At 29.4% G+C, this 24,262-nt stretch overlaps 1 protein-coding gene and 1 long non-coding RNA gene across 3 annotated transcripts in view; one reads left to right on the plus strand and one right to left on the minus strand.

Moving 5' to 3' along the window:
- Positions 1-4,544: 4,544 nt before the first annotated feature.
- On the minus strand, positions 4,545-23,214 carry LOC107173345 (single-minded homolog 2-like). Of its 2 annotated transcripts, none has more exons than XM_089226307.1 (11): positions 23,037-23,214; positions 20,559-20,735; positions 20,375-20,460; positions 19,928-20,017; positions 19,681-19,798; positions 19,511-19,605; positions 8,567-8,754; positions 8,336-8,442; positions 8,127-8,274; positions 7,820-8,045; positions 4,545-6,133 (listed from the first exon to the last, which is right to left on the minus strand). In XM_089226307.1, exons 1-11 carry the CDS (start codon positions 23,143-23,145, stop codon positions 5,708-5,710), a joined length of 1,770 nt encoding a protein of 589 aa, XP_089082433.1. In that variant the 5' UTR covers positions 23,146-23,214; the 3' UTR covers positions 4,545-5,707. The 2 variants fall into 2 exon arrangements, with proteins under 2 accessions (XP_089082433.1, XP_015379340.1); XM_015523854.2 differs by lacking the exon at positions 23,037-23,214 and adding an exon at positions 20,847-20,992.
- Positions 20,943-24,262, plus strand: part of LOC149056197 (uncharacterized) — a 44,677-nt gene continuing 41,357 nt past the window's right edge. The window contains exon 1 of the long non-coding RNA XR_016191495.1: positions 20,943-21,085. This is a non-coding gene — a long non-coding RNA (uncharacterized LOC149056197). The remainder of the gene's footprint in view (positions 21,086-24,262) is intronic.

Genomic DNA, 24,262 nt, shown 5'->3' on the forward strand with positions numbered 1-24,262 from the left:
TAAACATATTATAGTTGTAAGGTAAAGTAAAAAAATTTAAATAAAAGTTTATATTGGCGTTAGTACAACTGCTGTGTTTAAAAATGTTGAAATTTGGATAAAAAAAAATAGTTGACAAGTTAAAATAACGATACATATTACATATCTTTTTACGATTTTTTGGAATTCCAAATTATCAAAGCATAATCATAAAAAAGCCAACGTACATGAGATACAACCTGCCTAGTAGGTATACTGACTTAATAATATGCAATAATTTAACATTAACTGAAGTCTGCACATTATTTGCACATCATATTACGTATACGGATTAAAAATATTTAAATATGAATAATAATAAAAGCAGTATTCACACGGTGCAGCACATTCTATTATTATTCATCAAATATTATAAATAAATATACCAAGGTACCAAACTGCACGAGTATTAGCGACCATTCCAATTATTTGTACAAATTCTCTATTTATACTCGGAGAGACGACTATATATTGTGTAGGCAAATCCGTAATGCTGTAGAATCCAAAAGGGTTACCGCTATTACACACCATTATGATTGTTATTTTAATGCGTATAATATTACGTATTGTAGTAATGTTGTTCGCGTTGACACGCTGTGAAGTCAAAACGCGTGTGCAGACAGACCGACGCTGACGGTCAATTATACACGATGTCCCGCTGACATTGTTCCCATTATAAACACCCTGTGGCACACGCGACTTACAAATTATTTTGATTATTATTAAAACGAAACGGCTCTCTTATTCGATTTCTCCCACGGCCCACGCGGAGTCTGTATGTGCGTGTGTATTTTTTTTTTGTTTTTCTACACAATAATAATAAGCTATGCGTACCAATTAAGAAAAAAAGTACGACCATATAATATATTATTACATTGCTATATTTAATTTTCAGTGATTGTAATAGACAAATCGTTTGGGATGTTTAGGTGGATGGGTCCCAAAAGTCTTGAAAGAGAACAAGCCACGCGAGATAAACATTTTATGGTCATGCTGGGCATCATCCCTAGAATTTTATAAATTTGTTTTCCAAAGCATTATCTGCAACGCGCCAATTTAGCAAACATAGATTATTTTTAAAATGTAAGCATTGAATATATAAAAAATCTTCATTTATTTTTTAAATTAAAATTTGTTCTCTTACCCCCCACCCCCCTAGAAAATGTCCGGGAACGTCCATGTTTCAGTGTGATAAAATATAGAAATTAGAAATTTGTATACCTGCAACTATGCAACCTACGTTGAAAAATAATGCTTAAAAATTAAAAGAAATCCCGTAATTATTATTATTTAAATAAAGCGTTTCCAATTCGTAAAACTCTAAAACGTATTTAGTCAAGTCAACAGTGGCGGTTATAAGGGGGGGGGGCGATAGGTGGAATAGTATCAGCAATTTGTAAAGTTGTCTTGAGCAATATAATACGGTATATTTTTAAATAATTGTAGTACTTAGTAGTACATTTTATTAATTTTTGTTATTGTAGTATAATACGTAATACGTACTACCTACGTAATATAATATTCGGAAAGTTGCGTGTCATTGTTTATATATGTATATATATATATATATATATAATATATGGCTGCTAGGAATAATCTCAATAATGTAATAGATTTCCCATTCTGATATTACGATAATTTTAAGAGGACGCTACACCCGTATGTGTTGTCTCCGTCTTACAAGTGCGTAACATTGCAAAAACTGTTTCGCGCGGTAAATAACCGAGAAAGATACAGTTATAACTAAGAAACGATATGTTCACCACATAAAAAGGAGAATTTTGACTGTGCAATATCGTTTTTATTTTTTCGATATCATTTATACAAAAAAAATTCTTATTGTTTTATAATATATTAATTTTGTGTTTTTTAAGCATGAATAACTTTTTTGTAGTTCGGATATTGAAAAAATGAAAACGATATTGCACAGACTCAATCCTCCTTTTTATGTGGTGAAAATTTCGTTTCTTAGTTATAAGTTATAACTATATCTTTCTCGGTTCTTTCCCGCGCGAAACAGTTTTTGCAATGTTACGCACTTGTAAGACGGAGACAACACATGCGGGTGTAGCGTCCTCTTAATATAAATCTAAAAATATAATAAACGCTATATTATACTCATAAACTCACATATATTATTACACGTTTTGCTAAACAAAAAAAAAGACATAATATGCTTGTATTGTAGATTTTTATTATTAAAATGGTTGATTAACTGTGCATCTGTGACTATACTTTTTTTAATTTAATTGTAAGTACAAGGTGAACCTATTTTGGATTATTTCAAAATATTGGGGAAAAATTCCAACGACTCATTATTGTCCTATGATTTTTATAATTTCCGCCCCCCCCTTAAAAGTCAGTTATAACCGCCACTGCAAGTCAATGAGAACTAAGAAGTAAGTATAAAGCGTTTTTATTATATATTAAATTGAGTACCTATATATAATAATTAAACTTAGGCATATTTTTTAATTTTTTTTATTAGAAATAAGCCTCGGCAGCGGAGGCCATTGGTTGACATAGTTTACATTGTTTAGGAAGAATTATTATATACATTATTTACATACACATATTACACATATTACAACATAATAGATTATAAGCTATTAATAAGGTTGGTCTTGGTCAAAAAGGACATGATGCGACTTATGTTGTCTGGGTGGAGGGCTTCCGATGTAATATTTGATACCTCAGCTTCACGTTTATCCGATTCAAAGGAACGGCATTCAGATATAATATGATAGAATTGATAGATTGATAGGTGTTAAATATGCACGTAAATTCTGGAGACCTCTCTATTCTGTTTTATGTATGATGCTTTTTCGATACTATTTTTTTTTTTTTTTTATAGATAAAATGATATAATTTTTTCATCAAGGATATAAATCTCCAAGGGCCTAACACTTAGACTTTCAATGAAAATCGATAAAATGAATCAATTAATGAAAAAAATGTGGTCTTACAGTTTTCATATCTATTTGAATGTTAGCTTTTCTAATTATCTGTACCTATGATTGTTTTCAAATTGTCCGTGAGAGGCAATCACCCTCACTATAAATGTTTTTTTTTTTTTGGTTAACTATAAGAGATAAAATCCTAATGTTTAAGAATAGTTGTTGATTGATGGCTCATGAGTCATGGGTACGTTGGTAGGTGGATGGATGGGTGGGAGGGTTGCTATCGACAAATTTACTTGTTCCTGATAATATTTAAGTACGCTATGCCACTGGTCTATAGCTAGCATACACATAATTTTATATACATATAATTATTCACTGTTGAAGTCATTTGATTAGGTATAAACTATAAATTAAATCGTTCATATTATCTAATGAAAAATGAATAAATTATATTATTTGCATTATATTGAAAGTAGTTAAATGTATGATTTTTTTTAAATAGTATGTCTATGTCCTATGTATAATTAAATAGTTTGAACACTTAGATATCACTTTAATATGCCTACTTATTTTATATAATATATAGATACTATAGAACATATACCTACATACATATATACAAAGTTTATCATAAAAAAACAAAACGGATAATACCTATAAGATACTTGAAATTTCCAACAAATGTTTAATAATTGCATTTTCTATACATGATACAATTTTCAAAATTATTTATTACTTTTTGAGTTCTTTAAATACGTATGATATTTTTAATTTTTAAATGTTTCTCTTAAATGTCGATATTAAAAACATTTTATGGAGTCAAAAAGCTCGAAAATTCAATTCATGGTTCCTTATAACAATATTAAAATATTAAAAACAAGTTCGAGTTTTTATAACCATTTTAGGTTTAAATTTTGTCGAATTCATATCAAGCAGGTAAACATTTTAAGTTCATATATTTGAATGAATTTAGATATTTTAAAGAAGAATAACGACTGAAGTTGTTTTGTTACAATTAAAAAATATAACAATTTAACGTATACTCGTATTATTATATTTCATACAACGAGATATTTCGAAAATGCAATATTTCGGCAAAAGTGAATTGAATTTACTGTATACGAGTATACGTGTGAAGTACGAATTAAAATAGAAAAATAAATTATTTTAATAGCAATATTAATTTGTTTTATATAATTTATTTAGTAATATGTGCTCACAAGTTACAAACCGTATTCGTTCACAGTAATTTTTCGTATGCAATGATATAATATTAATAAATATATCATTGAATCTAAATTTAACATCCATTACACTGGCCAATGAGGAACCTAATGTCTACTGTCAACAGCAGAGCGGTACCAACTTGCCCACCTTTTTTTCTTTAGTAAATTTCTCAATGTAAATTATGATTCTATTAGATTTAGAATATAAATAAATTACTAAATGTTTAATATTATAATACTATATTCCATGAAAATACCCCGATGGTGGCTCAGGAAACGTGGCTCCCACTGTCAGGTCTGTTACCCCTTAATCCAGGCCTGTATGATATTATGTATGGAGCAGAGAAATGTATATTATAATACAATAAATTATAGGTAGTATTAACAAAACACAATATTGATATATATAAATATAAATATTTTAAAATGCATGTCTATATTAATAAATTATACAGGTAAAATTATCGTAAAATGTACAAATAAATAATAAATAAATATTCTACAGAGTTAACACTTTAACAGGAATAATAAGTATAAATCTACTTATGTATAATACGATACGTAAATATTATTATTATCATGACATAAAATTGTCATTGCAAAGGTTATGTTAAGTTAAAATTTACAATAAATCAAATTAATATTACATCAGCAAGCGCGTTTTGAGTGTTTTGAAACATATTCCAATGTATGTTTGGTAAGTAAAGAAAAAGTTTAAGTTGTTTTGAGGTACAAAACATATTATATAGGTAGGCCCTATGTGGCTAATCGGGTATGCATATATCATTAGCTTAAACCTGATTTCAGGTAAATTATACAGTATAATGCATGATTTTATACAATCGACGAAAACCCGCAAGCGCAATTTGGCCAAGTGGTGGAATGATATATTTATATAATGTACTACCCACGAAAATAATTTATACACAAAAATATGTTCCCCGGGTTGTTATTTTTGTACATTTTAATTGTATCTAGTGCAGCGTAGTTCAATATTTTTGCAGCTCGGCCGTCGTATTATCGTGTACCGTGTACCCCATATAGATATGACCATAAATAATATATATATATATCTCAAACATAATATTCAGCCGCGAACACAAAAATATTTCATAATATGCGGTGAACACGTTCGATCTCAGGTCCCTTATCGAAGGTCATTCGCCTTCAACACACGAATGACAACTGGTCGGAACGTCCGATCACGGAGCAATCCCTCGTACAACACATCAGCATCATGACATTTATTTAGGTATATGGTTCAAGGACGTCCGATAGCGATATTTTATACGCCATCGCTCTACTCGTATAATAATATTTGTACATCATAATATTATTACTAATTTATATTACCTACGCTAAATTATATAATCGTACACTTGTTTAAGCATACATATTATATATATATATATATATATGTACATAATATAAAGTCGTATAAATATCCTGCAGTGTTTAATCGCGATCCTTCCGCGTTCGAATCGACGCGAAAAAACTGCTGCTAACCTGATCCGTGTAGTCATGACGTGTTATGTAGGCACGTCCGGTGGCGGCGGGCGATCAGTGGACGTATTCGTTGACGGTGGTGTAGTGTTGGCTATCGACGATGACACCATGGTGGTGGCCGACGACGGTCACGGGCACGGACGCGCCGATAGGTGTTAACGCGTGGTACGCGGCCACGGCATGATGGTCGTCGTGGTGGCCAGTGGCGCTCATGAGCATGGCCGCGGGCGGCGTATATCCGCCGCCGCCTGCTTGATGCGCCAGCTGCATCCGGTCGCTCTCGTTCGAACTGGAGGAGCTGGAGGCAGAGCTGTACGGCCGCGCGCACGTCTGGTCGTAATGGTAGAAAAGTTCTGGATAGTTGAAATCCTCGGGCGTAGTGTACGTGGTGTTCGCCGGTATCATGCCTAGGTGAGGTGGGTGATGGTGGCCTGTGCCGTCACCGACGCCGACGGGGCCGTTGACCAGCGATTGCGGTTCCTGTATATCAGAAACGCAAAAAGGTTGATTAATTATTGTATAATATATTATGTACCATTAAGTACACACGATATCATTATATTTTAATTTTTAATCAACGACGAGTGTGTAATAATTGTTTACAATATCGCCTATACTGTGTAAAACCACTTAACGTTTTTGAAAAAAAAAAAGGTCTAGAACATAATATGTTCTTTAATGTTATTAAAACATTGACATAGTATGTACCTATTATGCAATATGCAACCTATAGTTAGAGTTAGGTAAATATATAGACGACAGATGGACTAATATCATAATTATTAACTATATATTGTTTAGTATTAGGTGAAGAAGTGCAGAAGATTTCTGATGTTAATTACTTGTGCTATTATACTGCTATGTAAATTCGTTTGTTAAGTATTGTGTTTAAATGTTTTTCATGTTTTTCATGTTTTTCATGTTTTTCATTAATAAACGTTGGAAGCAGAGGAGTAGTATTGTGCAAACAGACCCTCCTCTGCTGTCGGTTCTAAATCGGAAAAAAAATAGACTGCAGATAACTGGAAGGTGTTATACTGTGTCATCTGTCATCTATACAGTAGGTTGTACGAACCATCATAACTCATAATATTTATACTAACAACACCTATAAGTTGGAGCTCAATGAAGGAGTCAGTTTATCAAAAACCAACAAAATTTAATGGAAAAATGAAAATATTCCATTCTTTAATAGTTATTAAAAATGCATACCTATCCGTATAATAATCGATAACGATTTATTCTACGGATTTTCTAAATATTTTGGGTAGAATGGGTAGGGGACTTTTTAACGTGTGTAAACCATGTTTTAACAACTCTTTTCCTGCATATATTTCGCTACATATAACAATAAGAAACATGCTTTATCGAGTTTATAATATTATATTATAAACTCGAGTGCACATAATATTATGTTTATATACAAGCCATTATACAAGGGTGAGAAATTCGTCTCTAACGTGTGTACTTGTACAACGCCAAAACATTGTTAAAAACTCGTGAAGCACGTGAAATGTCTCCGGTGAAGGGTATATTGTCCCTCGAACAACGTAGTTTCCTACCAACCCTATAAACCCAAGCCCCTTAACCACGAATTTTCGCTTTAGGGATCACCGGTGGCGGTATGACTGTGGTGAGATAGTGACGACGATTATATTACGACATAACATAATGTTTAAAATTTAAATAGGCATACGATTTGTAATACACAAGAGTATCAAAATATTTGAAAATCAACAGGACTGCAGCCTTTTAATTTTAACGATATGGTGTTATATGTGTGATATAGTGTACATACTAATACGTAATACATAGTAATATAGTATACTTACTAATAAGTATATTTTGTTGTTATAGAGAAAAACACGGGGCTGTATAAAAATGATTATTTTTGTCAATTTTGTTCAAATAAGCATTATAAAACAATATAATGTGCTACCAGTCTCTGGCTGTGTGCATAGCAATTAAAAATAAGTAGGAACATCAAAGGAAGTTTCAAATTTCAAGTTAAAATTTTACCATTTTTCATCTAGTCACTTTTCGTGTGTATATAGGTAGTAAGTACATATATATGTCCCTAATCCATATATTATGGGCTCATAAAACATTATATTATATTGTATGTAATAAGTGGAATAAGATGATTTTTTTGTTTTTTACACTTACGCTGTTACTGCTCACGTAGTCATTGTAAATTCCCCCACTAGAATCACTGTACTCTTCGTCGGTGACCACCGGTGGCCTGTGATACCTGTGATTTTGGTTCGATTGTCTTTGGTTTTGTTGCGCTTTGCTGGACTTGTTTTGAATTGCCGCGTCTTCATTGCCGTTCTGTGATGTCGCGCAACCGTTGTTGCACACGGACAGGCAGACATCTTTCATTTCGGACTCACTACAGAAAAATCAAGTAAGTTCATTATATAGCTCCGTCAATCATGTATTCAAATTTCAAATAAATATTTAATGTACTCACCTCAGTACGTAATTTACGCTAACTATGCAATGGGGCCTCGAGGATCTACTATTATGGACTATAGTGGCATAACTTTGAACCCACACCCAACCACCGTCTTTGGCCAACAGCCTGTAGTATTTCGTGGTGACTTGGCCTTTCAATAACACTGAAACGATCAAAATAATAATTATTTATGGCAAATTTAACGGGTATTTTACATTATTTACGTGTGTGATGCGAGAGTTTCATGTTATGAATATCATTGCCATGTATATAATGGTAGAGTGTCTTTTCAATTAAATCCTGAGGCTCGTATCCTGTCAGCTGAGATACTCTGTAATTTAATAATTAAATAAAATACCATAATTTTTACTCAAAGTTACATGATCTAAAATAATATAGAAAATCAAACAAAAAGCGTGCGTTGAAAAAATAGCAAAATAGCTAACTTGATTTACCTGGCATCTAGAAATATGAGCTTCAAGTCCAAACTCGCACGGAACATAAACATATTCGAATGCAATTTAATCTCTGTGATGGCATGTGGAGGTAACGAATGACCAACTGCTACTAGGCCAACAGTTTCTACTCCGGGCATTCCGGCTGGGTATTGTCTCACTTTTAAGTAACCAGAACAGTGTATAACCTATATATTTAATTAACACAAAAAATATGTATGGTTTAATTAATAATTTAGTTATAATTAGAGTAGTATAGACTATTAGACTATATAATATTGGTAATAATTATACTTATATTGGCTAAAAAATATTCGTTGTAAATATTCGCTAAATACCAACTTGTTTTTATAAATAATTAAATATTAAATATAAAACCCGGGTTTTCAACCTAGACCAGCTTTTCAAATCCGCCCACGGTTCCCGCAGTTAATTTTTAAACAACATATATTAATACATGAATTATTAAAAATAATTATTATAAATCTTTAATTACATTTCTTCTCTAACCCTATCTTTTTCCCAAGTGTATCACCATAAAAATGGTTGGAGACCCCTGGTATAAAATATTACAACCAATATGATTTAATTATTAACATTCAAACTGTATATATTTTACATTAAAATCTTTTAGAAATTAAATTACAATTGATAATTGACAAACTACCGATAAATAATTATATCAATTTTTAAATGTAGTTAATAAATATAAATACAAATATAATATCATGATTTCATTTTTTAAGGCTAATTATCAAACAAAACATGCACACGCTCATACCTATGACATATATGAAGTGTGTGTATACAATATGATACTTTATTCGTGTAAACGAACGCAAACGAATATAGTTTACATTTACTTTAGAAATATGATCCTCTTGGGTGTTCGACAAAAATTCAATATGACAATATCGAAACGGATGTATACTTATAGATGTCTAAACAAATACGACCATTGATAGAGTCGTATAATATATAGGTACCTACTACAGCAATAAGCACTAGTCACTAATACTTACAAACACAATAATATTTTTTACATATGTGTGTGTGTATATGTGAATGCGTGTTATTATATTATGTTGTTGAAAAAATACCATTATAAAATATATATATATAATATATAGGTTTACATATATACATATACTTTATTATATTATACTACATTGGTATATGAAAAAAAACAACAACATAAGACCTGTTCTAAAGGTCGTGGCTGCATCATATAGCCACATGTGTTATAATAGGCTAGGTAATATAATGTGCACGTTGAGAAGGTGTCAAGAAGTCCATTCATAATAGCCGAGACGTGACCACAACCAAAAATACAAGATTTAAGTATTAGAATAAATTAAATGCGGGTCTCTTCACAGGTGTGAGATATTTTTTTCTTCGCCTCCACCTCTCTGTCTTCCATTTCGAAAAATATACCCAAAAAATTCCAAAATGTACCTCCGGCACCTGGGACAATAGATTCTGAATAGTAATAAAAATCATAGGTATTCTCCGTGTCTCAGACACGTTGGAGCCGATCGTGAGGTATCAATAAGCGGTCGGGATTAGAGACTATTATAATAAGTAGGTACTGTGTAGTGGTACCTACGACGAATGCGACCGGTTCGCGTAATCAATCTTCGGCTATCGACACCACATGTGGAGTGTATAGGTTGTTTTAAAACGTTTTCACTCTTGCATTCGACATGCTTAGACTTGGACACGTTTCGGAAAACTCACCTATAGTGAGGACGCTCGTAATATTACGTTACACAATGGAAAGGATTTGAAAATTCCTGTACGTTATTCTTACTTTGAAATACAATTCTCCAGAACGTGACTACATATTGCGATTCAAATTTTCGTGTAGGTTAAATGCGTCGTGTACACACATATATATATATATATATATATATATGTATTATCACACCTGCAAATGTGTACCAACTACCAATATGTATCAATATTATATAATATACGGCTAAATGCCTAAAATGTATGTATATAGGTGCGTTGTTAAAAGAACGCTACAACCGCGAGCGTTGTCTCCATCTCACAAGCGTACAAAATACCAAATTGTGCGTTTTCAATAATCCACTTACACCTATTATATTTAATATCAGAGTGATTAAAATTCACCATTCACTAAACACAAATTTAAGAATTTTACCCAAGTAAATCTCATAGTTTTTTTTTTATATTTTAATTTAAAAGAGAGGTACAAAAATGCTGATTTTAAGATGTATTAGGAATTTAACGTTTCTAAATACTCATAAATTCTTTTAAAATTTGATAATATTAGGTACAACTTACTACTACTTACTAGTTAATAGGTCTATGATACTAATATAATGATGTATACATGCACTGTAATGCAGTTGTAATTAATAAGTATCTATATTCTATGTATACTGTATGTCTGTATAGGTTGTAGCCTTGTATAACACAATTTTAATGTACTTTATCCTATTTCTATTATGTTAACAATGTTTATACTACCGATTATACTGTTAGGTAAGCATACGTAATTTTTTTTGCCGATGTTGCTATAATTTCCCCTTTCCCTGCAGAGTGAGCCATAATAGAAAACATTGCATAATATCGTATATACTATTTTACTTCTAATCATCGTCAACATTATCTGATCCGGGCTAATCTTTTACAGTATTTATTTTTATTTAATTATAAAAAAATGTAGTAAAACCACAGATATAGATAATAAACTAGATTGCTAATTAGTGATAACAGTCGACGCCAAAAAAAGTTATGTTGGTTGTGGGCTCTGTAGTGTTATCATAATAATATGGTTAACGTGATACCTAATATATCATTTGGCGGGTATTTAAAATCCAATCATAAATATATTTTAAACATTTATATTGAAAAATGAATTATACATGTAGGTATCATGTATAATATACCTATATATAATATACCTATCATTAATTAAAATGAAATTAAAATATGATTGTATAAAAAATAAGATGTGTAAGATTTGATGTCTCAAATAACAAAAATGACCATGACTATTGTCTAAAAATAAAAAAGCATTTAATAACTTGATAAATGTAAAAAATCGAGGAGGTCTTCAACTAGCATCTGATAGTGTTTTCAAAATTGTCAAACTAACTGAACAATACTTTAGGTGTATAATTATTGACAAAAGACAATTACTTAACAAATAAATGTTTTGAAGACACACCAGTGGTTAAACTGAGGGGGGGCGAAGGAGGACTGAGTACCCCTTCTTATTTACGGTTAGATTATGCGTCCCCTTTAATTTAAGTCTCCAAAGTCTGGGGGGACGCTAAAAAAATAAATTTATTGTGAATTTAATAATATGTTGCATGTTAATTTTAATAATTTATTAAATTATTTATGTAGCCACACACATTGATTAGATTTCGAATTTAAACGTATTTTATTTCACTCGAATAATCTCCACGTTCTGAAGATGGTTAAGTTTAGTGCGATAAGCGATTTTTAAATAATAAATTATTGTGTAGTAATGTCACAGAATAGATTAAATAGTGTAGTGTGTTATCCATAATAGTGTGCGATTCCATGTGATATAATAATTATGGTTTAAATAAAATATTAAACTGAAAGAATATGAATAGTGATATTATTTATTATAAATTGTTTTTTTAATGAAATGTTTAAAACTAAAATGTAAATGTATTTTTTTTTTAATTTCGGGCAATGATTTTCAATTCATTTTTAACTTAGCAGGCATTATATATTTAAAATCATTTTTCATAGGAGAAAATTTGATATTACATACTATATTAACATAACATTTTTATGAACCATGGTGTATAAAAAAATCAAATTATATAGGTTCATACCTAGTAGGTTTCTTAAAAAAGTTTGGTTAGATATAGATTTTGGATGAAGAACTCGGGAACGCTCCTTAGTTTTTGGTAACGTTAGTCCCCCCTCAAAATTTTTCCCACTTTAACCACTGAGACACACTGATGTGCATTCACGTCCATACAAGATAAATATTATTAATCTATAAAGTCGTATGTATTTAAATATTCGTACACATTCTTACAGAAAAATTTTAAGTTCTGAAAGCTTCAGTCAACAAAAGACAAAAGTTACATAAGTCAATCTTGTTTAATAAATTGTAGTTATACATTTTTTGTTCATTGGAAATCGATAAATATTACCTATGTATTATATTGCTTATAATAAAATTATATAGTTCAAAGTTTTTTCTATGGGTAAATTAAGTATATGATAATGATGTATGAATATTGAATTTTGAATAATGATTGAAAATATTTCTGAGTTCATGAACCATAATAATAATATTAATTATTTTATATATTTAGTATTATCATAGAATAATATGTTATTTATCACAACGATAAGAATTGATAAAATACCAAAACTCACAAGCAACACGGCGGAAAATCGACGTCTTCCGGCTTGCTTGTCAATTTTTACAAGTTAGCAATCTAATTTATTATCTATATATGTGAGTAAAACTGCCCATGTTTGTATCACGTATATAATATGTGATATTGTGATGGATAAAATTTGCTTATTTTCATTTATCAAACAAAGTAACTAAACAATGATTTCAACAAATTCGTAATTTAGATTACCTAAATTAGTATTATATTGTATGGTTATTATATAGTGCAAAATATAGATAGTCATTACAACCATTTATTTGTAAATATTTTGATATCTTAAACAAATTTGACAAAATAAAAAGAAAGGTATTTTAAAAACCATATATTATCATATTAAACACATATTAATTCTAATCATAGTATTGATAAAAACGCACGATCAAATATTATTTTTATTTTCAGGTTAATAAAACAGCACTTTATAAAATCAAAGATTAAAATTCACAATCATCTATTATAGTCTCTACGTCTACATTATACACATTAATAAGATGTCTTAATATTTGATATAACATTAAATGAATAAATATATATTTTTGCGAATACTGTATTATTTAATTTGTTAGACATCGTTTAATAACGAGTGGCGAGTATATCTCTAGTAAAATATGAAAAAAGTTTGTTTAAGTTACATAATATTATGCACTTAGCGGCAAGCAACTATACTGGCTGTACTACTAAATAATATATATATATTATTTTAATCGTACACAAGCCTACTCATTTATAGCTGTTATTAGAAATTTTGTATTATATAACTATTTATATATCCAAGATGTAAAAAATATAAGTAACAGATCAGTTTTTTTTTGATAATATATTCGTAAAGGCATATTAAAAAGCTATAAAAATAATTATTCTATACAGATATTAGTAAATATTTTCACAGCTATAATATATATTTTACATATACGTATACCTATTACCTACATAATATGCATTTGAAATATTTAAAACATGCACATAATATTATATATTATAATTTATAATAATTATATAATTTTTTTTTTTTATTGATCTATTTGTTACAACCCGGCATCTTAGGCCATTAGTTACAGTTTTTTTTTTTTTTTTTGTGATAGTTTGTTACAATAATTATATTATGTAGCTACGAACTACAATTATGCTCGAAATAAATAATATATAAATACATTATGTTTTTTATGGAAACCATTGTTTTTGAATTTTACTTATTTTATATATTATATAGTCATATGGATTATGCAATGATACATCGCATCGTTTCGTAAACTATGAGTTTGTATGGATACTGCAGACTGCAAGGTGGACGCGGAGATCAATTGAACTATATAGACATATAGTCTAATCTATTTACGTCATACTGCAATCTGCTATATTAATATTTAATATATTATACTGTGCGCTTACAATTATTTTATAAATAATAAATATACAACCAAATAGCAAAAAATGATAAGAAAACTAACCAACAACGTTAATGAATAATCGTCTGGCCTTCAATTTTTGATCACAATATCGGGACTGACAACAGATAAAACGAAAAAAATAATTTAGGTATAATTCAACATCATATAATATATACCTATACTATACATACATGCATGATGTCCAATAGAACGTGTTTATTATATTATATTATATACATGCACACATGTATGCAGATTACAGCTACCAGAAGGACCATGGATTTTTCAAGTTTTCCTGTGTAAGTGTGTAATCAGTATCATCTAATATTATACAATATCCTATTGGCCCACCCCGGAGCAGGATATATACCTACCGCCGTGAAATATACGCAGCCTTATTAGTTGGTATGACTATAGATGATGAGATATTTAACGCTTTATCATTCATCCTTGAGCGCGAGCTCGATCGTGCTGCAGAGAAAGAAGTAACGAGGAAAAAATACTGAAAAAGAGGAGGACTCTCGAAGAGTGTTGCGAGGACGCCCGCGGCGTGCGTGGCCAATGGCAAACGGACGGCCAAAAATACAGGTAAATCCGGCGGCGATTAAACTCACTCGCGCGCGCACACCTGGGCCCCCGCAACATGGCGCCGCCCGTTGTATTTTATTATTTCACTCCTTTTTATTTTCCCCGCTCCTTTCATACCATTTCCTGGCCCCTCGTAATGTATATTGTATAATATATCCTGTATTATTACGTATGTTATAACAATCGACACGGCACACATATTATACCGTACGCATACTGTGTGATTATATAATATATGTATAATATTGTAAATATATTTATTATAATATGCTGCAGCAATACGCGACCATTCGTTATATGAGTCTATATATGCGCGAGCATTAGCTCCGTAATGTATGCACGAACACACGCCAGGGCACACGAGTGATTTTTATGGCCTACACTTAAGCCGTCCGCAACAACAAAAAAAAAAAAAATGTACATCATATATATTTTATATATATATGTACATGCATGTATATTATATAGATCATAAATCAAATATATGAAACTTTTCTACGTATAGGGAAAGAAAAGCGTATAATGTTATATAATATTAATTTAAAATAACTCTAGGTTATACTATAATACCTATATAAGTATACAACCAATAGCTACTATTATATAGTATATAGTACCTATCCTAATTTTACATATTATTATATAAATTTATTGACCACGTGCAAAATATACAGCATGGACAGTTTAAAATTGTACATATATTGTGGGATATAAAATACTTTTAAACAGGAATATGTAAAATACAGGTAACACGATATAGGTACATGATAATATAATATATTATAGTAAAAACTGCTACGATATAAAATGTTTTTAATTTTTAACGTGTTCACGTGTAAATATGTAATACACTAATAGGTACGTACATTTTTATTACGGTCTTAGAGTAGAAACAATTCATTTTGAAACTATGGAAGTGGACATGGTCAGACATATAAAAAGCAATAATGAGCAAACGTAAAATTAAATATAGTACTTTAAATAAGAAATCGAAAATATATGACAGCCGACCGTATTTTGACAATTCGAGTGATCCAGTTGGTTACCTGGGATTAAATACGAAATATATCATATATTTATTATTAGTATAATCTATACATAATATAGATAATACCTGTTCGAAATAAGCCTCGGAAATAGATCAGTAAGATCATACGACAATATTTTATCAATATAGCCATTAGGTAATGTGATACCTATTTAGTTACCTCGTAACTTTCAGCATCATATATTCATAAGTATTATATTATTTCAAAGCGACAAAGCGTATAATATCTACTATAATACGCATATTATTTACACGTTGTGTTTATCAGTATGCTTTTGAATCTTAGTAATTGAATGGGATTGTCGTGGAAGATACAAATACTTTAACCATACCTATAACCATTGCTTAAAAAATTCATATATTTCTGCATATTCCATGACTTAAATTTATTTCATCTAAATAAAACACAGAGAAAAAGACGATCAGAACTCGTTTTTTTACTTAATAGTTTATAGTATTGTACTACCTAATGTAGTTTTTTTTTGTGTACCTAGTACCTACTCCAATATAACACTATACGAGGTAAGTATAAACTTAATTAGTACTGATAGTTAGATCCGTAAACCGTAAACCGTAATATAATCATAATTTTAACAATTTAATACCATTAGCTTTAGTTAATTGTTCTGATAGACAGATGATAATACACGTTACAGCATTTTTAAGGACTCTATTTTTATTCATTTTTAATTTTAAATTAATATTTAAAATTTAAATATAGAATTTATTTGAAGGCAGAATTGAGTTGCATGTGCATGTAACGCCTATGGTAAAACTATATAAAAATATTTTCTCAATAAGCCTTTTTTTTAGAAAAGATTAAGTCCTCCTATTATTTTTCCAATTCAAACAATGGCAATTTATATCTACCTATAACATTTAATTCCGCAACAATATCAAAAGTAAACGACAACTAAAAGTACAATGGCGTTTTCACATAAAGGGATGTTTATATTATATGGATGGTGAACTTGATAGATTTTAGAGGGTTCCGATTCTATCAAACAGTCTAATATCTATATGCATACAAAAAATATCTAATAATTGTTTCAAATAAAAGTGGCAAGCGCTAGGCAAGTTAACACGTCCATTGCACATGAGTTCATGATATGCCTAACCTTAATGTTATTATAGATTGGCTCGTTGATTCGGTTGACGGGTACCTACTTACGATTCATCTATATATATATATTTTTTTTTAACTGGCTATGATTCTGCCACCGTTAGGTAATAAGCTAATTATATCCATCAGCGTCATTGAATAAATGTTATAGATATGTTTTTAACAATTGTCAACTAACATCTTAAAACGACATAAAACATACCGCACATTTTTCCAATTTTTTTTTTAGTTTTTGGTGCAAAAACATAAATAAACAAAACAACGCACCGTCGAAAATAAATATATGAGTAGCAGACGTAGTATTAATATAACATAGCAAATTAAAGGCCCGTTAAGACAATTCACATTATACAATTATAAATCGTGATGATTAAATAATAACAGTTTTGAATTTCGGAATTATTTGCGAAATATTACAAGAGTTGTAAGTTTAGAGTGATTGTTCAAAATCTAATATTGATACCAATCACATTATAAACTGAAATAAAAGATATTTTTTTTCTTTTTTAATAAAAATAATTCTATGAGCAGTACCTAATCATAATCAATAAGCAAATATGAATTTAGTTTCAATGTTTGTATAATAGGATTAAATAAAAAATTGTATAGTAATTAATTTTCATTTACCTACCTACATTGAATGAAATATTGAATTGAAAAAAATTAAAAACTTTTAATTTATAAAATGATAAGGAAAAAATGTTGAACGTCTTAAAACAGTTAAAAAACAATTATTAACGGTTTATATAACTTATATTTTTATTTAACTCATTTTTTTACTTGGATAAACAATAAAACTTATATTTATAAAATTATTTTACATGTATAACAACGGTGAAGGTTATTCTGCATTGTTTACACGCTTTACGCATTATTATTGTTTACACATAAAACTATTTTTAACTTTACTTATTATTATTATGTGTAAAATATAATATTTTATAAACATTCGGTCTTAAAATAATTAGATAATGTTTCGTTAAAAATAAAATGTAAAACTATATTATAATTTTAACATACTAAACTATACATATAACACATATTTTTTATTTGAATCTTGAACCATGTACCTCAATGTTGCATTTAAGTAAACTATAATATTTTTTAAGCTATAACCAATCATCTAATGAAAAAATAAATAATTTAAATACTGTAACGTGGTTATTTATAATTTAAATACAATTTTTATTTTATTAAAATATTGATTTTTGGCCTTGTTAGTTTTTACGATCATGTATGGGTATTGAGTATGTGTACAAGATAACTAAATAATAAATTACGAATGTAAACACGTTTAGGTTTTGTATTGGCAGTAAGTGTTTAAACTGCTACTAGACCATTTTATAGTTTTATTGTTTAGGCTGTAGTTAGTGATTGAGTGCAACAAAAATATTAAATGTCATTAACCCATAGGTAGCTTGTTTTTTTCGCGCTGGTCGCGATAGTTTAAAATATTATCTTTAATCCTTATAATTGAAAAAATAACATGCTACATTGTTTTTATTTTTTATTATCATTATCACACGTACCTACGCCAAACATTAGTAATTCTACATCACCTACGTGTTAATATGCAAGTTACATTTTTAATGATAAAAGTAAGAAATTGATGAAATACCTCCAAAAATTGATAAGAATTATATTTTTAAGCAATTCACAATATTATGTTTATAATTTGTACCATTGTATATTTTTTACACGGATAAAATTAAAGTAAAAAAACTTAACTTATTAGCTTAAATTCAGACAAGTAGTGGAGAAAATATTATACATCTATATGAATTAATATGATATTCTATCAGAATTATATCTTATTAAGTTTCTACACAATGGAAAAATATAATCATTTTTGTAATATTATGTTACTAACCTATTTCCTCTGTACGAGTACGATGTGTACTTAACATAATAATCCCTAAATTAAATATATAATATTATCTAATATGTCATAAAATATGACTGATAATTATAAAATGCTAAAGCATGTTGCAGATAACCATCTGGTTACCATAAGTTTCAAGTTTTAAGTTTTCAAAAGGTAATTTTTCTTTATTCGTAAACACGAAAATGTTTTCTTAAATACTTTTGTTTTTTAGAAATAATACTTTTATATTTGTGGCTTAATAATTTGTGCTAAAATGTTTTATATCACATAAATAATTAAGGAATTAAAAATTGTCCTGAAATTAATAATTGAAGAACTGAACACTCAAGTTAATCTACTGGTTACTGCCATCAGATATAGATAATACAAACAGTCATATTTTTATTTAAAAACCAATCATCAATTTTGCTTGTTTAAGTTCTTATCATAATTAATTTTTAAATTTTAAATCTATAAGTGCATAATAGTATAATGTAATATAAATTTACCTTGTATCCTCCTGTTGTGAGCCCTGCGTTCCGTTTTGCCAATACACATTTCATTCGTAAAAAAAATACACGTTGAAGTTCAAATACGGTCGAATCTAACATTTATTTATTTTATTAGAGTCAGTAATTTCCAATAAATCGTATAAATAGTTTATTATGTAATAACTCACTCATCATCATGTTCTCCGCTGGAAGATTTTGAGGAAGAGGTGGACTAAGCACTGATATCATTTCATCGTGATCAGCTTGATGGATATATTCAAATATACTATTACCAGTCAATTCCACCTTAATAAAAAAAAATTTAAAAAATATTGTATTATTCAAAAAGTGATTAAAAAAAATTATGTCAGAAACATCTGTTTTTTTTTAGATATTAAATATATTTATAATGTAATAATAATATATTTTATTTACCTGTGACAACCCCAAATGAACAGATGCTGTTTCAGATATATACATGATCTTTCCATCACCGCCTACTACGAATATAAAACCATCGAGACTCTATAAAATAAAGCCATAGGTAAATATAATATGAATTATACAATTAAAGTTAATAATAATCATAGTTAGGTTGAATGTATTACGATGCTCCAGAAAGCACATACCAACAATTTTTCCGGTGTTAATAAGTGAATTGATAAATTATATTGTTATAAATAAAAAAATGTTGTAGAATACTTATATAATCGTAATTACTAATTTGTCATTTGTGCTTGATCAGCATGACACCATAACTGATTAAATACAATCCAATGGCTTCATAAAAGGATTGGGAAATTAATAACAAAAAGTTGTTATTCCGAATCATTAAAAGTTTAATTATTATCCGTTTTATCTAATTACCTTTAATATATTTACCTGTAGTAGATATGAACCAAGTTCTTTAATACAAGCTTCTTTCGCATGGTTTGTTGGGGTCGCTGCACCCCAAGCGTCGCCTAATCCTAAATTATGAGATAGGTGTAATAAATACTAGTAGTACATAAGTGTTAACAAACTAATTCTGAGTACAGATAAAAAAAAAATCACGTATTATTCTTACCGTTAGGGAAGACGTGTCTCATTTTTAAGTAGCTAGTGGTCAACCGGATGACTGAAGCTTTATCTAATTGGCTAGTAATGGCCGCTGGTAATGGCAAGAGTTTGGCCAATTCTAGGAATTCGGCATTCTCGTTCTCCCTACGTGTCCTTGCCGCATTTCTGCTCCTCTCTCTCATCTCTGTAGACCCGAAAACAAGTAAAAAGTCACGAGTATTAATAATCAATTTACCCATATTTACATCAAATGAATCAGTTCTCCGACTGCAGTACATCGAGTGCAATATATTACCGCCGACGTGCATTTTGATTTCCACGTATTTTCTCGATAATTCACGCATAAATTAAACTCAAATTTTTGTTAAAAATAAATTTAGACGCATGGCGGTAAAATTATGAATTCTGTTGCCACAAAAATCAGTTCTATCTGACACTGACTCACCAAGACAACTACACAAACTATCGGAACTAAAACAATTTGACTGCATAATACATAGCGCGGTTTGTTTACCAAAGCAACCTTGACACCAGGTTTGGACATTGTTTATATTTTATAATATGGTCACTTTGTTTTATTTCCTAGTCTTTTACGTATTAAATGTTTATATTTATAAATTAAAGAAAAAACGTTGACCTCGGGTCTAAGTCAGGTCATTTTCCTCTTGTTAAGAAATAATTAATAGTGAGACACTATACTTCATAATAGGTACCAAAAAATAATAAAGAATGATTTTATGCATAGAACCCGATTAGAACCATTGATAAATTGATAAAACGATGATTATAGTTTCATGCTATTTAAAATAAACTATTATACCACTAATATGTATTAATGATATTATCATGCCGTTTTATGTTTGATTACTTACAATTGTTATTTTATTGTAAAAAAACAAAATTGTGATTCTATGCATTTTAAATTTAGTATATGACAATAATTTATATTATAATAATATGGTTAACAATAATCACAAATAAAATTTGAATCATAATTCATAATAGTACTTTTATTTATTATTTAAACATTGTACTCAAATTTAAATAGTTATTGCTTTGTTATTCAATAAGTAATTACATACTAGGTATATTGTAGTACAAAATAATTAATATGTTAATACCTACTTACTTAACTATTTGCATATTGAATTTAATATTTAATCGTGGTACAAATTTTAAGTACATCCACTACCTAGGTGCGATGTATGAATATAGCTGCATGCCTGACTATATGGTGTAATACCAGAGTAAAACATTTTAAGTATTTTTTATTTTACAGTAATATTGTGTGACTTACTCGAAACGAAAGTAGTTTGCGATAACGTCATTTTCACGAGTGCAATAAGGAGAACATACAAAATGTGTATAATGCGATAAAATTGGCTTCGAAGTATTACTCTAATGTTTTACTATTATGGATGTATAAATTTAACAACCGTGTAAAATAAGTGAAAAATATTGTATAGTTTAAAAAGAAACCATGTTCAAAAACAGATTAATTAGAAGTTTTATTACATCACAAAACAAAATGTATTTGATACGATTATACTAAGAAGTGAAATACTAACGCTGTACCTACGTTGTTGCTAAGATAAGCTCTAGATTTTGTATTGGACGACTCGTGAAGGATACTAGTGATTAGGTGTTTAGTACTAATAGTAAGTAAGTGTATTATAATATATTCAATTCCTATGACTTATAACTTTATAAGTTATAATTATTTCTTACGTAATGCAAAAAAAAAAAAAATGAAGATAATTCATATGTAAGGTATACATAATATTTTTTGTATATGTGTGCGTGCGTGTGTATTTTGGACATTTTAAAACAACCTCAGAATAGCAAAATTAATTTACACTTCAACACATCGATTTTCTCAATTTCTCATGCATAATATAATCGTCATAATTCATGTGTAAATTCTATTATTTCACCTATTGTTTTTTCTTCGTTGTTCATAACGAATGAGCTCGTAATAAAAAATAACGTGAAACTTTATTTATTCGGGTTCCGGCAAGAATTTAAATAAATCGTTTTGACTTGTAATATTATGTGCATAAGTAAATTTGAATACAATTATTTATAGACCCGATGTATGTGAACAAGAAAACTTAGGTATTATTACTATTTCATCCCATTGGCGTGCGCACTTTTTTTAACGCGACCGACCGACAAAAGTGGGCAAACCGCCGGCGCGTCGGCGCACGTGCGACAACGGTGAACGGTGACGCACTCGGTTCGCGAAAACGTGATTTATCTACTAACAATCAAAATCCATTTAAGCAAAAATGTTTCCAGACTCACGTACTCATGTATATCACTATAGAGAACCCACCAGTTTACTGATAAAAAAAAAAAAAATAATAATAATAATGAATAAAATTACAATAAAGTATAGGAGAAAAAATTTCGTCAAAAAATCCTCAAATAAAACGTATTATAACCAGCAAATACATTATATAATATAAAATATTATGTACCGTACCTTTGGGCATCGACAACGGGGATTTCCTGTAACATTTTCTTTTGGTTTTCATTTTCAATTCTTGGCACATAGTCCCGACTACCGGCGATAAAACGTTTTCCCGGCACATATATTAAAACTGCGTTTTACGGTCGAAGCGCACTCAAACACTGACCACCACCTCAGTTCTACAGATCGTCGAATACTATACAAACACTAGACGTGCACAGCAGTGTGGGCACCGCCAAAAACGAATGTACCTATATATATGCCGGCAGAACGGAGAAATTTCAAAAACATAATAGACACACACCAGGTACGAACGGGCAAGAGCGCGGTGGAGGGGGCAGAAAAGGTAGACATTGGGTCGCCGGGACCTTTGGGCTCCTCACAGTCTGGCTGACCTGCAGGCATTGTTCGGTGAAAACGTTTCAGAAGAAGTCATTCTACGAACATATGTGTATTTTATTGATGGACCCGTCTTTTTTTAAAAACCTATATTTTTTTTATACGATTTATATTGTAGAGAAGATTTTAGTAGGAAATCCATTGAGTTTGCAGGTAAAATTTAGGTCGAAGATGAACAAAACAAAACGTATTATTTGCTCATCGTGTTTCCGCTGCCGACTGCAGTATATAAATTATAAACCAACAGTTATATGGCAATACTTATAATACTATGTAGCATGTATATTGAATACGTATTTATATACATATACTATGTATTATAATCGCGTGTATAATATACTAGCTGTATATCGTATATACTAAATATAAATATATGGTTCAATATAATGGTATTTATAATATAGGTATGTTTTACTCCGACAAGCCATCTGTACTGTTCCAAGTTGTAAAATAAAAAAGATAATATTTACAAAACTAACACATTTTAAATAATTAGTTCAAAACTTTTGTTATTTAAATACTAATTAAAGAGCATGAATGCATGATAATAAAATAATTATATGAAATAAATTATTGGATAAGTACCTACTAGTGCAACTCAGTGTGATTTTTTTAAATGATTTAATTTAAGTAATAAGTAAAAAGTTATCTATTAAAGTAATCAATATAATTTTAGTTAATTATAGTAAACACTAAAAATGGTATCATGGTTTATGTTAAAAACTCTAAAAAGTTCGTGTAAAATTTAACTATTATTAGTATCTAACTATCTTATACTTTGATATAGGTACGAGGTACCCATTGTTATAAAGTTTGATTTTGACAATCAAACAATCAAA

The sequence above is a fragment of the Diuraphis noxia genome, unplaced genomic scaffold (genome assembly GCF_037042655.1).
Source record: "Diuraphis noxia isolate RWA-SAM2 unplaced genomic scaffold, SU_Dnox_SAM2 contig0004, whole genome shotgun sequence".
In the NCBI taxonomy this organism is placed as follows: Eukaryota; Metazoa; Arthropoda; class Insecta; order Hemiptera; family Aphididae; genus Diuraphis; species Diuraphis noxia.

Excerpts from the sequence above, each read along its gene's own strand:
- LOC107173345 (XM_089226307.1), bottom strand. The coding sequence starts at position 23,145 with ATGTGCCGGGAAAACGTTTTATCGCCGGTAGTCGGGACTATGTGCCAA. Across the intron at positions 8,275-8,335 it reads GAAACTCTCGCATCACACAC|TGTTATTGAAAGGCCAAGTC; the intron begins GTAAATAATGTA and ends TGATCGTTTCAG. Across the intron at positions 8,046-8,126 it reads AGCGTAAATTACGTACTGAG|TGAGTCCGAAATGAAAGATG; the intron begins GTGAGTACATTA and ends ATTTTTCTGTAG.